Genomic DNA, 17,426 nt, shown 5'->3' on the forward strand with positions numbered 1-17,426 from the left:
CCACGTCAGTTCCCAAGTTTCCGTGGCACTCATGACACGTCTCCCTTGCCCGCTGTGTGGGGGCGTGTCCCACTGTGCTTGTCCAGCACTCTCGGGATTTTCCACTGAAGTTCTAGTTTAGGCTATAGAACTTGGCTTTGTTGAGTTCAAAACTTGTATCTGCTGCATAATGTACATGGATGAAGGAGCAACTATGTAACTGGCATTTACTTTAAAATTACGAAAAATGCGTAGGAGGTGCCGGGCCCTGTAGTGCCTCTTTGGCATAACACGGTGTGATACGAGCAGGGTGAAGAAGAATGCTTGTTTCTGTTGAAATGTTTATTGCAAAATACTATCCTCATGCAAAGCACCATCCTGCTAGAGCGGGGAATGTGATACTTGTCAGGTTGACAACAGGATTGCCATCTCATGCCTGTGGGTGGCACGAAAAAGGGGATCTTCAAGTACAGCGGTGGCATTAGAGGGACACTGCATAGAAGAATTACTTGAGCTGTGTCAGTAAATTACCTTTCTATACAACACAAACAAATCCACTCTTACTGTGCGAAGAGGTTTGATGAGTCGGAGTAGATGGAAAAGCAGAACACCATTGCCTTGAAATTCTTGCACCGTGACATGGCTTTTGACCTCGTGTGCTTGGGCCTAGTCAATTTTTATTTGTAAAAAATCTACTGCATTGTGTTCTAAAAGAACCCCCCCCAAAAAAAAAATTAACATAGCCAATTTCAATAACTTCTACGGAGCCACAACTGCTCTAATGGGGAATAATGTGGTGAAATGTGTGACTTCACACTGATGTACCAGCACTGTGGTTTCGGCATGAACTTAAAAAAAAGTGCACTTGGACATTTGTTTTATATTCTAGTAATTAACCTATAACCACAATATTCACGAATATAGAATTGTGATCAAATAATTTACCAGTCTCAACTGATGTACTGTGTTTAAGAAAGAGAAGTTTATTCGGTGCGTTTTGCTTTGCTTTGTTTTGTCACCTTTGCCTCAAGAGATCTTGAATCTTCAAGAAATCCTGATGTAAGCCTTGCCCACTCATGCAGGAGTCTGTTCGGAAAGCAAGCGAGTCTGCCCTGAGAGCATTGACCAAGGTGAGTCGTGTGAGAATCCCTGTCAAAGTGCTTTGGCCCATTTTTAAGGAAATTCTGTTGCTAGGTTAGCTCACCATGTACTGCTGTATGTGTAAATTAACAATAACAAAAAAAGCATGCAATTTCGCCCTACCTTAAATTCTTGGTGGTACTGTTATCCGAACATGCTAATGCTGCAATATGGAGACTAACAAAGTGGTGCGTGGTCTGGGTTGTAACCAGTTCCCCCTGGTCTTGCCTATTTGTTGTCCTAGTTATTCTGTTATGCCGCCTCATTGAACTGTTGTTTACCATATTGTAATGTAGTAGTGACATGGAAGAAAACAGTCACAAAACTGTGAATGACGAAACGGACCTTTTATTGGGCTAACCTGTGCCCGCAAAAGCAACGTGCACTCGAAGCACAACGATAGCGGCGAACACAGTCGGCGATCGTCGAAATCTGATCAGCGGCGAAACGCGTCGGCTTTTGTACACGAGTCATCGAAAGTTCTAGAATAATCCCTGGTGCCCGCGTGTCTTCCAGAAAGTGCCAGACAATTCACGTCGCTCCTGCACTCAGATTACATAAGCGTCGGTGACAACAGACAACGGATAGAAGCATCGATAACGTTCGAGAAACTTCCGATACATGCAGGCGCGTCCTGCGCCGAGTGATAATGGTTAACATTTGTTATCCGGTGAAAAGCAGTCACCGGTGAAAGATAAACAAGTACATGTGGCAATATAAACCAAAATATAGGTCGAGATTTCTTGCTTAAAAAAAAAGAAAAGAAAAGCTAAAGTCACTTTTTGTCTTATATTTTCTCTCTAAATAAGGCACAAAGGCATGTTGACAGAGAATTACTTCGTGTCATATACTTCACTGTGTTCCATTGTCATCTGACGTACTGCATTGAATCATGAGGCTCTACATACATATATTCACTCCTCACATACAGTCTTCATACGGTCTTCAGAGAAGAGCTAAAAGAATAATTGCATCTGTATCACGCTGCACTTCATCTGTCCCCCCCTTTACCGAACTAAACATCCTTCCCATTCAGTTAGCTTGTGATTATAAATCTGCCAAAATAGTCCGTAGTCTAGTTGCATCCAGCCCACCTTATCATTCATCAATTATGGTATCAGCTAAGCGTGTCACTAGACAAGCGCTTCATGACAATTTCAATTTAACAAAGCCTAAGAATGGATATGGGCACTGTAATTTGGTATTTACTGGAGATATATTATGGAATAACCTTCCAACTGGCATCAGAAGTTGCACCAACACTTCGAAATGCATCAAAACATATATTTTTTTTCTGGAAAATATGTATCTCCAACAGGGTACTTCCAATACTTTTTGTGGCACTGCAGTGTAGACCGCTTATAACGTAAGTCGCCGGAGTCGTGAATATCTGCTCTATAAGCGGTACCGCACTATAACCAAAACAACGATTTTCAAGCCCTGCACATATGCAAAACATGTAGACCAAGCAGCTACGCGTATCCGAGAATCGAAGCATGTGACTGGGAGTTTTGCATCCGTTTAAATTTACGAACGTTGAAAGGTTAATGTCCAAGTACCCACGATCTTTGCATGAAGCAGACAAAGTAATAATAAAAAAAAAAATGTCTCAGTTTCGCCCGAAAGGCGAAGCATCAATTGCGATAGCAAATTAGTAGAGAGCTATAAGGAGTAGGGACAGTAGTTTTATCGGCTGCATAAACTTGACACATTTGCTTACTAACTGAATTAAAAAGCGTGGTGTCAACGCGCACAAGCAAACATGACTAGACTCGATGACCGCAGACAACCACTGTCAAAATGTGGGCGTGGGGAAACGCAGCCGCCGCAGCGAGCGAAGGTTCGTGCGGTCTGTCGCTTCAACGCAAACTGAGCGGCGTAAGCACAGCGCATACAAAGGTCAGAGCCGTGTGGAGATAAGATACGGTGCGCGCGACAACACCGACAGCTGGCACAGGCGCGAACGCATTTGTTGGCAGAGTAGAAGCCGCCCCCCCCCCCTCCCTCCCTCCCGCGCTGCCTTCCCGCTTTGCTCCTTTCGCGTGGGAGATTGCGTCGCCAGTTCCCCTTGCGCCCGGTTGCAAGATACGCATTTGGTGCCGCAGCACAGCGTCGCCCCCCCCTCCCATACCCCCACGGCCTTTCGCTCAACGGAAGTCGCGTTTGCTCTCCGCTGTGCATTCGCTCTCCATGAAGGCGCGCGTCCTCCGCGCGCTTTCACTCACACATACGGCGCGCGGCGTCCAAGGGCGATTTTATCGCCCTTGGACTCATGCTCTACGTCTCATGCTCCTCCTCCACATCGCCCGTGTTGATCTCCTCTCTGATCGGTGGGTGCACCTCGGTGAGAAGCGTGCTTGCTACCGCCCTTGTCGGCGAGATTTTCCCGCGGAAGCCGCATTATAACCGGTATTTCGTCTCACGCGGCTGCACTGTAAGCGGTATGCGTATACGTGGAGTGCTATGGGAAAATTAACGGGAGTTTAAAACACCGTACTATATCCGCTCCTGCACTATAAGCGGTTACGTTATAAGTGGTCTATACTGTATAAATTTTCCTAGTGCTATAATTGTCCGGGGTTTACCTATATTCCGGTTTATGCGGTAGTTTTTGTTGCTTTCTGCATATTCTTTTATTTTGACATATTTTTCTCAACATCTGTTAGCCTCACGTATCGCCTGTTTCTTCTGGCCATATTGTTTCGGCACTTCTGCTGCATTAGGTTAAAGGAAGACTGGCACGAAAATTTTGTGTCCCCGTTTTCTCATTTTTTAGGCAGCTGTCGACTCCATAGTTAGGTATGAAGCCTCTAATCCTCGAGAGTTCCACAAATGAATAATTACAGCACCTTTTATACAGCCTGCCCAAAACGCTTGTCAAGGTTAGCGCAGTTTCGGACCTGAAAAGGTTACTTCTCACGTCACCGAAAGCAGAGGTGACGGATTGTGTATGTGTCACCAAAAGCTGGCAAAATGTTGCTTCTTTTGGTAACAGAATGGAACGCTCTCTCCCCTATTGTCCCGTCGAGTGCCGAATGAACTCTGCTTTGGGCACCATGGCCACAGAGTGCGTGTATGCGTTAGCAATACAACGTACCACGAGACCGCAACAACAGGTTTCGGTAATAGAAGTAGGTAACATTTCTCGCCTCCTAAGCGACACTGCCCTTGTCGCACGCTTTAGAAGTGGTCGTATTAAAAGCTAACGTAATTAGCTAACTGGGTCGAGAACTATCCAATAAAGTGATAAAAAAGGGACAAAAAAGTTCTGCCAGTACTCCTAGCCAAAACCTGCATACTTCTCCAGTGAGCTGACATGCTGTGTGACGGCCATATGTCTGGGAGGCAAGGCTTGACCCTGGCCAACTTTTGCAGGCCTGTGTGCGGACGTGCGACGCTCAGGCAAGCGGCCGGGAGCGTGCCCTGGGAGTGATACTTCCCAGCGTGGCAAAGGGTCTGTCTAGCACCGTGGCCGAAGTGCGGCACACCAGGTAGGAAAGCACTGAACAGCTGTGCAGTCTCAGAGTGAGCAAATAAATTTGGCATGCACTTTGCATAGGCAGAGGTATATTCTTCTTATGAGAGTTGCCTGGCTGGATAGATTGCTGCATCGTATACACTATAAGCCAGTTCGCTTTATGAGGTGTGGGCATTGAGAACAGTAATCTTGGGTGTTCAGGTGATCCTCGATGACAGACTCGAATTGACATTGGTTGGTTACGGTTATCAAAAAATGTGGGCAGTAAGGTTGTTCCACTCCTTGGCAGTACGCATTAAAAGTGAGATGTGAAAATGTCGTTCTGTGGGCACACTACAGGTGAACAGCATTTATATAAGTGTGATTGCAATTTAATAAATACTGTGAGCCAATTTCCTCATCACAGTTCAGTATGCTAAGCTTTTAGCAACAACTACCTCTTCGAGTCCTACAGGCAGTTTTGGCCAATTTTTGAGCCATGTTGCTGTGGATTCTTTCAGGAACGGTCTGCCTTGCACATATTTAAATTGAACCTTTTTATATTGTTTCAATCAATGCTGTCCTTGTGGCAATATGTTTTTGTGTTATGGGTAACACTTTATTGCTGTCTATTGAGTTGAGAAGTATGCTGTCTTCTGTAATTATCTGTATCTACCAGCTTCTTTTTGTTATTGTTATTACAGCTAGTACTAATGTGGGAGGTTCCTTATCCAGTCTGTTGACTCAGGGACTTTCCTCTGCATGGATAATGCGCGCTTTATAACTTTTTATGTACAAACAATTAACCATAAACAGCAACTGAAGTTGATGCTCTAAACAGCAGTTCCGTAATAATTCAACAAGAAAGAGCCATTACATCCAACGTCTGTTCCGTCCAAAATTAGGGCCATGGTATGTTGCTTCTATGCATCTGCTGCTGCACCATAGGCAGTGTGGATGCACTGTGCTCTTGAAAGACGTCGGTACTGCAGGGATAGCTGAACACTAAAACGAAAAGAAAAGAGCAGAAGCATTGCATATCAAGAAACTAGGGCCTGACGTTTGTGTGAGCTGACCTTCCGTGTTGACGTGATGGAAGGTGAGCCCACAACAAAATAATTGTCGATAGCAGTGCAGATCCATGTGCCTTAATTGGTTGTCAAAATTGGGAGTAAGAGATGTAGAGTGTCTTCTCAACAGTTTATTGCCATTTGAGAGGTGTGGTCCCTTCGTGGTGGCTCACTCATCTTGCTGCTGGGCACAAGCTTGTGGGTTTGATTCCTGGCTGCAGCGACTGTGTTGTGATGGAATGCAAGCATGCCCTGTACAGAGCTCTGGGTGCACAACATCGCCAAAAGAATTTTTCCAGAGCGCTCGACTACGTCATCTCTTGCAGCCCTTCTGTGGCTTTTGAATGTGACAATCGATCAATCGGTCTATCGGGTGTGGGTCTGCGGGGACCAACAGATGATTAGTTATGAGAAGTAGGACACTGCTGCTGTGTCGTTTGCATTTCTTCTTATTGCACACAGCCTGGACACCCTGGTGCAGTTGAGTCGCAGCGCCGGGCCTGCACTGAGGCCGCACCTGCCACTCCTGTTCTCTGCACTGTTAGATGCCCTCACTGAGCTGGAGTCACCTGTGCTGAACCAGCTGAGCGTGCGCGCTGACGCCGATGCTCGGGACCGGGTTGGTCTTCCTCTCACTGTTTCCACTGTTGAGCAGCCCGTGCATGAACGATGCAAACTTCCAAAGCTCATTAGAAATGGGAAAAGGCACACGGGCCTTGGCAGCTTCTGATCACATGTAGGGAATGCAGGGCATGTTGTTTGTGCTGGCTAGACTGCATCTGTCGGCCAAGGGGCATCATTCATCGGGGTGCAGCAAACATGGTTCTGCTAGAAGAGCACTTCGTTATACTTGCTTATAAACAGTGACCTCCTTTATCTTCACCTAATCTTTAAAACTGTGAGCATAATCCAGTAGTGGTACAGCTGCGCCAGTTGTGCCAAATTGCACTAAAAGCTGTCCCATGTGGCATTTTAGCAGATAATTGCACCAAATTTGAACCAAATGAAGCATAAGAAGAAAAGCCTCCCTTTGTCAATGCTGTCTCGATAGTAAAAACAGACCAAAACCTAAAGCGCAACATCATCATCATCGTCCTAAAAGTCAGCAGAGCGGTTACAAGCCACGGACGTAGACGATACAATCGGTTACATTATGGCTGTGGTTTGCTATTCCTCGTACCAGCATAGCACAGAGCTCGTTCAAGGAGGATGACACATCAAAAGGAAACCTCAGATAATGTCCAATTGCACATTGTTTAGCGTAGTTGTTGGGGGTACCACTTTAATAATATCGTGTAATATGTGTACTCAGCTGCTGACATGTTATTTACTTATGAGTGGTGACATTCCTTGCAACTCTGGACAATCGGAAGAACAGATTCTGTGCATTAGAAGATACCTGTGGACATCTTCACTGTAACTTCAGTTCAATTGCACATGCCCTAAGGCATGGTCTTGTTCACATGCCCTAGTTCTCTGAAAAATTTTTTTCTTGCTTGCTCGAAGCACACCGAACATGCAACTACTTCTGCCTACTGCAAGTCTAAATGCAATAGGCATTACATTTAGAATGCACAGGGAAAGCTATTCTATTAAACCTTAGTGAAACTAGTTTGGTAATTTTTAGCCCAAATGCCTCATTGATGCTAACGAAGACAACTCCGCTATATTTATTGACTACTATTTCAGTTAAAATTGATATCATATCTCATGTATATCGGTGCTTGCCGCTGTGCCAAATCAGATTTTTGCCTGATCAAGACCTGCGACAGAGAGTCAGATGGCCGTTCTATCAATAACTTAACCATTTTAATTACTTTAATTAATCTTGGGTAATTTTGATTTCACATTGCTTCAAGATATTCATTTCTGAACTGGACTATGAAATTTATGAGCAAATTTCTCTGCATCAGCATGACTTTAATTAGTGAGGAAGCGCATTACATTTGTTTCTGTATTGCACAAAATCTGTGCGGAAACTGAACTTTTTGTCATCGCTTCATTGGCACATTATTCTGAGCGATGACAGCAGCATCTCTTGTGCAATGTGCAGCAGGACCTGTTTGCGTAAAGGGACAAACGCTGGACGTGCAAAACTTGCACAACAAAGTGCAAATGCAGCCTTTACAACTTGGTGGCTTCACTTGATTTGGGCACTGTCGGTGACTGCTAGAGTGATTGGCTTTGCTAGTTTTAATGCGTTAGCATTAGGAGTGTCAAGATGGAAAAAAAGTAGTGCTGTGCAAATAGCAAAATTTTGGGTGTGAAGCAAACGCAAATATTAAAGTTTGAGTGCAGATTGTATCTAGTATTTTCTAATACTTCCAAGTTAAATTTCTGAAAAAATGTACGGCAAAACATGGCCAAAAAAGCAAATTTATTGCACAACTAGTGTACTCCCACATAGTTGTTCCTAGAAGAAAGAACAGTCCAATACAGCTGTTCAACAGAATGGATGGCTACAAGTTGAATTACTGAATGTTGCGATGGAGGAAAGCTCAACAGGTCCTGGAAGTAGACATGCTATCCTGCTAGTAACAGCTGCACCGGACATTGAACAGATGCTCGCTAGACGCGCTTGTGGAAGCTATGGCCAGGCATTGCCTTGCAAGATGAGCCAGCAGAGTGTAAGCTCTGGCACCTTGCGCCTGCCACCAGCGTCAGGGGCGTCCGAATTACTGGGCATGTCTGAAAAATTGGGTGTCCAGAAAATCGGTCGTTCACTGTATATATCTTCCGGAACTTCAAATACATATATTTTCGGGAACTTCAAGTACTTCAAATAGTAAAACTTTGGTGTGAATCACATCAAATAGCAAACACCATACGAAAAATATTAGAAAGTTTGAGTATTCGCACTCTCCTAAAAAAAAGTATATGTGGGAAGCCTGTCATGTGGTAGAGAGGAGAAGGGAGAGCGTAGAAGAGCGTGTATGTGTAGTATACGTGTGTCGTATGTCGTGGACGTGTGCGAGTGAGCTCTTGAACAACACTTTGCAATGTAGTAAACGTGGTTTAAATCATAGATCCGGGACCTCAAAGAGGTGTGACATAATGGTAATGGATTTCTCTCACATTTACCGCTAAATCGCCATGGAATGTCTTTTTTTCATGGAGGTGCCGAAAAGTACCGAAGTATAAATATTGCACCTTCTGCTTGATTAGGCGACCGAATTAGCATGTGTTTGAGCAGGCAATCTGAATTGTCAAATAGCATGCTGTAATGTGTCCAGGAGAAATCAAGGCGAAGGCAGCGGAGCACATTCATTAGGGAGCTTGTCGTGTGCGACTTCAGACGTTCGTCATAACTGAAGAAGCCCTCTACAAGTGTTTTCTCTACGCTGATGCCAAAAACATCCTTGTGGATGGCCTGATGATAACTGAGAAGGCAAAGTGCGTTGCGATAGCATTTCAAGAGGAATACTTTTGTGGCAGAGATGGTTGGCAAAGTGGTTGGCAAAGTGGTTTCAGGTGATAATGAGGCTGCCGGCAGCCATGGCATGGACAAGTAGCTTTCCGAAGAGTGGCTGGAGATGCGCGCAAAGTTTTCTTCTGGCATTTTGTGGTCAACAGGAACAGATCATACAGACTCAAGCCATTTGTGCTTGGCAAGTTCTATTCAACGTGAAATGGAGCAAATCGCTGTGGTGCATGAACAACTGCAAGAGCCTCCCAGTGCACTATGACTTAAACAGAAAGGCTTGGATGATGCATGAGCTTTTCTCAAGATGGCTTCAAGCTGCACAAGTCTGACCACCGAATGTGTCTTGTGCTGAACAATTGCTCGGTGCATCACACCACATGCCAGCTGAAAAACCTAGAGAGGGAGAGAGATTCAACTTTTATTGATGCCAGCAATCACGAGGGTGGACCCAGCCTCCCTCCACCTAGCAGACGGCCAAGATCCCCTGGGTCTCGGCAGCTGCCTCGGCTAGCTGGACGGCCCAGACTGGGTCCTGTTGGTCTGAACTGAGCAGCAGGGAAGTCTGATTCTTTCCACCGAAGATGACAGCAAAACTGTAGGCCCTTGACTGAGCAATAATCAAGGTCATAAGTGTACAGCGCGAAGGTTAAACGTGGATGAGACCGGTGACAAAAAGCTCTAGGTTTTTAGGAAGACGCATATAAGGCAGGCAGTTATGATTCTACTTTGAATTGCTTTGTGTATCTCTCGTTTTTCGGCTTTGGTAATTTTCTTGCTACTCTCTTGTTTGTTTTTCTTGCTTCCGTCTTCACTAGTTCTTGTTCTTTCAGATAGCGCTTTCACTTCCTGGTATGAATTTGGCACATTGCTGATAAAACTTCAGTTGGTAGCAGCAAAAAATAAAAAAATAAAAAATAATTGCTGGTCCCTGTCACTTGTCTCGTCCACATTGTCACGAACGATGACAGGCCGACACGTTCATCACAAACACTCGCTTTTTTGCCACACTGCACTACTTTTCCACCACACCGTTCATCCGTGCACACTGCACCACACACCCATGCCTTCCTCGCCGCTGCACTTGTGCCAACTGGTCTTCTGTCTGGCAACCACAGTCGATCACATATGCGGCCTGCGAGAACTGCGCCTTGCCTCGCCTCACTTGGAGCTCTCAGTCCACTTATGCCGCCACTCTCTCCTCACAATGTTTAACTTTTGTGCTGTGCATTTACGATTATGGATCACCAGCTTGGCCAATCAGCCACATTGCTAAAATAATCTAGGCATTCAAGGTTGACTATCGATGGGGGCAAAATACGAAAACACAGATTTAGGTGCACGTTAAAGAACCCCAGGTGGTCCAAATTATTCTGGAGTCACCCACTACGGCGTGCCTCATAATCAGATCGTGGTTTTGGCACGTAGCAACCCCATAATTTAATTTAATTTTTAAGATTGGCTATTAAAGATTTGTTCAGCCACTCCTCATTAACCTTCGCATGGGGGTCAAGCTCAAGGACGACCTGCTAGGAGGAATGCCTCAGAGCAAATGTAGGTATGCAGATAAATAAAAAAAAAACATCCAGATGATATCCCGTGCTTGAAACGACATCAAGCAGGACACCATGGCCAACTGCTTCCGTAAAGCGGGCTTTGTGATTGTCGCAGAGGAGGATATTGCAGAAGTTCGGGATGACGACGGTAGTGAGTCCTCGAACGATGCCAGATTTTCACCAGCTGTCTGCTTTCCCGGGTGACATGCTGGGCGAGGTGATTGCGTGAGACTCGAGAAGCATTGACAGCGAGGTGCAAGCTGTGATAGTGCTAAGGGAGGCAGACATCGTGGCAGGTGTAGCTGGTGCAGAGGAGGCCGAGTCAAGGGGCAGTGAGCACTCTGGTGAACAGGAGGCCGTGCCTTCATGCACAGCTGCTTAGCTAGCTTCGACTTACGCCTTGATTCATCACTATTGTGCTGCGATTGAGAGCCTCAACAAAATAGACACAAGTGGGATGAATTCCATGGCTCGAAACCAGAAGCAGGTCAAGCTCACTCATTTTTTTTTCAGTGACTACTGTAAAATTCCGAGCAAGGGCCCCCCCTCAAGCAAGTCGAAATTACCGGCAAAGTTAGGGGGGGGCGCTATCCCGGAACAGCACCAAAATTCAAGATGGAAACGACAAAATTTTTCCGCCAAAAAAAAAAAAAAAAAGAAGCGCAGTGGGAATGGCATTAAAATTTTATCGAACATGAACTTTATCGAACAAGAACTACAGAAAGAGCACATCGACGCTGCACCGACGCGTCGCCGCGACCGGCGAAACGAACATTGGTTATGCAGCTTCTATTCCAGGCAAAATTATGTCCGCTAGAGTAGAGTGACGCGTAATGTTCACTTTATTAATAACCATGTCCACGGTGAAACATTTAGCACTAATGAGAGTTCCGATACAAGTCAAGCTCAGCTGCAGTGCATGGCTACCGACGGCGGACAGTGAACCGCGGCTCAGCCAAGCTCGCATCGCAGCTGGTAGCACCGCAAATATCAGCATATTTTCTTCATCGTGTAAAATTATTGCGAGGAGAGGGTAAAGCGGCAACGACGGTAACAAAACATTGCTGCTTGGGAGCGTCGGCGGTTCGTTCTGAAGCACCGTCTGCTACAGATTCGAAGTGAACTGGAAAAGGCCTAGCGACGATATCGGTGGCGAGTGATTAGCAGCGGTGAAGCTGCCGGCGACGCCAAAGCGTAGCCGCGACCACTCCTCTGTCACCGAGTGGTCACGTCGCTGTGCCACAGGGAAATCCTCTGTGCCGTGTGAGAGGCAGATCTCGCCGTCGGCCGGCGGTCCGTGAACTACAGACCGCCAGCCGCAGTTCGCCCCGATGCGGACGTGTGCCCACTGGGGCGCCTAAAGTACCTAGAAAAAAATTATCTAGGGACTTTAGGGGCGCCGGGTGCGACCATGATTCGATGATGAAATGGCTCATCAGGGCGCCCCGATGCGCACCGGTGCGATTTGCCGAATTTGCCATTATTTTCGTTGACTGGATGTGGCAGGAGTGTTGGTGCGGAGCAGAAAGGGCGGGGGGGGGGGGGGGCGCTTTCCCGGAATGGCGCGGAAATTTGAAATTGGCAGTGAAAGTTAGGGGGGGCACTTGCACGGGTGGGGGCGCTTGCTCGGAATTTTACGGTAGACTTTATTGTTACATGGCACTTGCAGATTTTGCACACAGATTTTTTTTTCACTCCTAAAATAGAAGCTTTCATCACCGTGGTGTGCTTGGCAACGTTGTTGCCTTTGGATACGCCAATCAGTAAGCTCTCGTTTGTTACGATTTTCGGCAGTTACCAGAGACATGCAGAGGTTTTATTGGGAGCTTATATTGGCATAATTTGGTATATCGAATTATTGTTGTATTGAACTACTCCGCAGTCCCCTTGGAATTCAATACATCTCAATTTGATTGTACTCTTTTATTTTATCTGACACCTAACAAGTGATGTACCAGCACTTGATCCATGCAAACCATTTTAAGAATGTTTTATATGCTGGCAATCAGAGTGAGAGTGTCCTCCTTTGAAGCATTCCTTATGGCTGTACCACTAGTGACCTCTGTTTTTTTTAGTGGTAACTGCAGTGCTCTGTTGTGCTTGGTGTTGCGCAGCTGGATGCAGCCAGGGTTGCTGCGTCCCGAACATCGCCAGCCATGGAGACCATCAACTACGTGAGTAGCTGTCGCCTCAAACTTCTGACTAGAAGGCCGTGCTTTTCCTCACGCTTCTCCTCTCTTGGTGAGCCTGAGGTAGGCATGGCAACGGTGCCACACAGCATCTTCTCTAGTGCTTCAGAAACTTGAGACAAAATAGCACTCCTTTCAACAGTGGTTTATTAGAAGTCAAATCACAGGTTTATATACCCAAGAGACAAATACCAAGCATGCGTAAAGTTTGAGCGAACGAGAAATTAGTTCATCCCTCGATAAGAATAGCGTAGGTCTACTAACACACCCTTGGCCAAGCTTATCTATTGTTGCGGGTTCGATTACTGATCTGGTCATTTTGTCTTTATGCATCTGCACAACCGCCTTTTTCATGGCCCAGACGGCGCATGTGCCCTGCCCTGGCGGATTAGTCGTGAAACGTTTTGGAAGGGTCGTGCGTGCGACCGTGCGGCCCCATCTCGGGGGAAACGTCCCCCGAAAAAATAAAAAAGCGCTCGGACGCGTGCTACTGCCAACTCGTGCCGTGTACCGCGTTGAAACTCCACTGGTAGCTCGATGTCGGTGCGGTACTGAAAGCGTGCGTAGCGTAAGACTGGCTTTGGTACTGCGACGGGCTTTCTTGTCGACGGCACCGATAAAATCACCGTGCCTACCATCGTTCGACCGAACCCCGCGCGATAGGCCGTCGAACCGATAATGCGATAGCCGCGACGCCTTCGTTGGTATATATAAATAATCGCGCTCAAAGTGAGTCAAAACATGCCTACGCGTACTATCAAAAGGTTGAAATGCACAAGCTTCGACCATCTCAAGCCGTATGCAGGTTTGCAAGTTATATAGTTAATTGCCAAGTTCATCTTTAGAACTTTTTGAAGTGCAACGAACAATGAAAAAAAAGAAGAAAACTTTCTTAAGATGAATATCAACCAACTAGCAAAAAGTACCTTGAACAGGCGCCCCTCTCACATCCATCATGTCTCTGTCTTGTATACTTTTTCACATTATATTTTGTTTAATGTGGATCAATTAGGTGTTCACTTTGCTGAATTGCTAAGTTCTCCGTGCATAACATGTTTACCGCTAAAGAAAGATGAGGACATTGAAACAAAACATGAACATCGACACAGGCAGTAACTTGCAACTATATTATTCAAGTCAGACACGCAGGAATATAAAGACAAACTTTACACGTGCACCGAATGCAATGATGAGTTCTCACCAGATTATTTTGTCAATGGTCAGTGCTCACCTGTGGTAAGCATTCCTGCAAGTGGTGTGATTTTTGGGGACCACCTGAACGTCTTTCAAGTAGGGGTGTCCAAAAACTTGAGTATCACCGAATCAAATAGAGAAAGTTAGAATAATGCCATTCACGAATCGTATACCTATCTACAATTCGATTTTTCAGTTATTCAGTATGTTCAATGTAGAGACCCGCGCAGTGCCTCACTTCGTTGTTTTTGGCACAAATGGGGCGCCGAGCACACTGTGGACAGGCTGCCCTGCCTCGGTTGCTGACTTTGGCTCTGCGAGCGCCTCTGCCTTATGTGCTCGCCGACATCGGCCTGATGCAGGGATTGCACACACAGCGCGCGAACGCCGCAATTCACGGAACAGGGCCACGTCGACCACGGCCACCTCTGTCAGTACAAGGTTCGTCCAGGTCGACCGGAAGGATCAAAATGATAATGCGACGCGGACAGAGGGAACGGAAACAAAAGCAGCACGTTTTTTGGGAAGTGTGAAAATATGTGTGAAGATCGGGCCGATTAGCCGCCGGAAGGCATGATGAACGGAACGCTGCTTCAACAGCCATCGATCTAACCCGTTCGTGCATGATCTTGGGGAATTTGCGGTAGGCATTCCACGACGGCTTGCCACATCAGCCAGCGATAAATTTTCATCATGACCATGCAGCCTAGGCCATTAGGCCTAATTGGCGCTGCTTTTTCAGGCGTCGGTGGCTAAAGCTGTTGTTTGGTGCCGAATTGACACAGATCTGTTTGCAGCAGCTGTGCAACACTCGGAAAGTCGACAAACCATCTCGTAAATGCAAGCAAGTGTATACGATGGCAACAGAGTTGCTCATGGCCGCCATCTTTGCGGCACACCGTATGGTGTCCGCTCATTCTCGACGCTGTTCGCAGATGCACATCGGCCTCATTTTGTAGCTTCCTGTTACAACCGGTCACAAGGCTAGCTTTGCATTTTCGTGGCGGGCGCAAAAGTGTCATGAGACTAGTGTGTGTACAGTGGATGGAAAAAGTAGAGGAGGGGAGGGTCAAACATGCAGTGACCCTCCCAATTTCAGAATCTCTCACAGGTGTCAAATCATCCCAAACATGACAAGGAAATGGTGCCTACTCTTTACTATTTTCACCGACTGCAGTTGAGCCATGCAGAGCCACCAATGGCCACGCACGGAGCCCTGATCGAGTCACATTTTACTGCACGGTCCGTGCTATCGTCGGTCGCGCAGATTGGCCTTACGATAACCCACCTGCCGTAAAAGTGGGAAAGCCCTTCTGTATTTTGTAGGAAAACTGGAAAACAAACTTTTCATGTAATAAATTATTTCAATAAAATATTGTAACAATAAATTTTTTGAAAATTTTTCTGATGTTTGATTCGATATTCAGATTTGCTCTCTTGCTTCCAAATTTATTATTCGGTATTCGCACACCCCTACTTTCAAGTACTTTGAGGGGTCCACAGATTGATACACAATGTATTGGTGTTCCATGTTGCCAAATGAAGATTACCTCTTTTTTTAAAAAAAAGCATGATACTTTCATTTTTTTGTTGCATGTGATGCCTTTGGTGTTTGTGGGTTTCAGTAATACAAACGGTCTTCTAGATCCAGTCTCAATTTTTGACCATTCTACGAGATACCGCAGTTCCATTGATGCTGCAGTAATGTTAATTGATAGCCTATAAGCAGGTAAAAAGATCTGTGTTGTCACGGTAACCACTACCTGAGCCTTCACATTTCTACCAGCTGCAACACAGGCTGTGCTGGCTTAGGAGCACAGGATTTGTGTCTCCTCACAAATCTTATGATAGCAAATTTTCACAGTTAGCTCTTCTCGCGTGTCTGCTTTCTGCCCTGCCTGAAGGTTCACTCCACATGCATCTTATCTTGGTTCGCTGCACTGTTGCAGAAGCATGCAACGCTGGGATAGTTGCTTCAACATGGCTTTTGAGGGTGAAAACAGTGCGCACAACGATGATGACAAAAGAAAAGAGAACATCACGCATCACGACACGCTGACTGTTGCACTGGTGCTTTGCAGTGTGTGCAGTTTGTGGATGCCTCGGTGCTGTCGGAGCTGGTGCCCCGCCTGGTGGAGCAGAGCAAGTCTGCAGTGGGGTTGGGCACCAAGGCTGGCTGCTGCCACTTGGCCACCAGCCTGGCCCACCAGTGCCCCCTGGAGCTGCAGCCATTCACCGGTCAGTCACGGTCCCCCAGAGGGGATGTTTCGTGTAGAGCACTGCACGGGCCCGTTTTTACATTGGGCGGCCCGCCCGAGCCCGATCAAAACTTTTATGGCGAGACCCGGGCCCAGCCCGGGCCCGGAAATAATCTACGTTACCCGCCCGGCCCGGCCCGCCACCCCTTTACCTTAAGCCCGAGCCCGGCTCAAAACCGGCCCGAACCCGGCCCGAGACCGGAAAATACATGATTTTCAGAGTTGAGAAGCCCGAGAATAACTCGCAGAAAGCCCGAGCCCGGCCCGGGCCCGGGTCAAAAAGCACACGCCGTGCCCGAGCCCGGCCCGAGCCCGTAAAAAAACTGCTCTACCCGGCCCAGCCCCGGGCTTTCGGGTAAGCCCGAGCCCGTGCAGTGCTCTAGTTTCATGTGAGGCTGCATAGGTTGGGAAAATAAATGGGAATTGCTTAAGCTCACTTGCAAATTATGCTTTTGACTCGGGGGCTTACTCAGACTCAAACTAACCGCAAATCCGACTGAGCTAGGGTCACTGTGACTTACACTTGCCATATTCACACTCGGGCAGGCTTACTCAGACTTGGGGAGAATGCAAACTCACTTAGACTCTCCTGGGCTCACTGAGATTTAGACTCGTGGGTTACATTGGGTCCGAGTGAGTTCACTCGAGAGTAAGTTTAATATCCTGTGGTTGGCCATGGTGTGTTCCACGGTATAAGTACCGCCAGCCTTAACCTTGATGAGTCACTTGTGAGCTTAACAAGACTCTCGTTGTAAATGGTGACCCTGTAATTCACGCTTGCCATTTGGCCTTCCAAATGCTTCTTATATTGTCACATCGAGCATGCTCTTTTTGTCTTTTGAATGCCGTGCTGCTGCTGATGTCTTTTACTTTGCTTTCCAATCGCCAAGGGAAATGCAAGTCCTGCGTAAACGGTAATGGCCACCTAACAAAACAGCAGTCGTTGCACACTATGTTGAAGGGCAACTCCAGCAATTTTTTGACCTTGTCAGGATAATGCCAACTTTATGTTCTTGAGACGCTCCTGTCAGGCGCCTGATAGTAGAATTTATCCACAATTTCAAAGATAATTTTGAAGCAGCAAAAAAGCACAAAAACAAAAATGAAACCTGGCCAAGCAGTCGAGAAAACCTCTCCATGTGACGTATACAGGAGCACACCA

The 17,426-nt window shown here is 46.5% G+C and overlaps 1 protein-coding gene across 2 annotated transcripts in view; it reads left to right on the forward strand.

Annotated features, from left to right (window-relative positions):
• Positions 1 to 17,426, forward strand: part of LOC119441336 (proteasome adapter and scaffold protein ECM29-like) — a 345,050-nt gene that overhangs the window by 217,130 nt on the left and 110,494 nt on the right. For both annotated transcript variants that reach the window (XM_037705954.2, XM_049661154.1), the window contains exons 29-33: positions 1,062 to 1,109; positions 4,495 to 4,610; positions 6,109 to 6,265; positions 12,738 to 12,797; positions 16,088 to 16,244. In XM_037705954.2, coding sequence (XP_037561882.1) covers positions 1,062 to 1,109; positions 4,495 to 4,610; positions 6,109 to 6,265; positions 12,738 to 12,797; positions 16,088 to 16,244 — 538 coding nt within the window. The remainder of the gene's footprint in view (positions 1 to 1,061; positions 1,110 to 4,494; positions 4,611 to 6,108; positions 6,266 to 12,737; positions 12,798 to 16,087; positions 16,245 to 17,426) is intronic.

This window comes from Dermacentor silvarum, chromosome 2, assembly GCF_013339745.2.
Source record: "Dermacentor silvarum isolate Dsil-2018 chromosome 2, BIME_Dsil_1.4, whole genome shotgun sequence".
NCBI lineage: Eukaryota > Metazoa > Arthropoda > Arachnida > Ixodida > Ixodidae > Dermacentor > Dermacentor silvarum.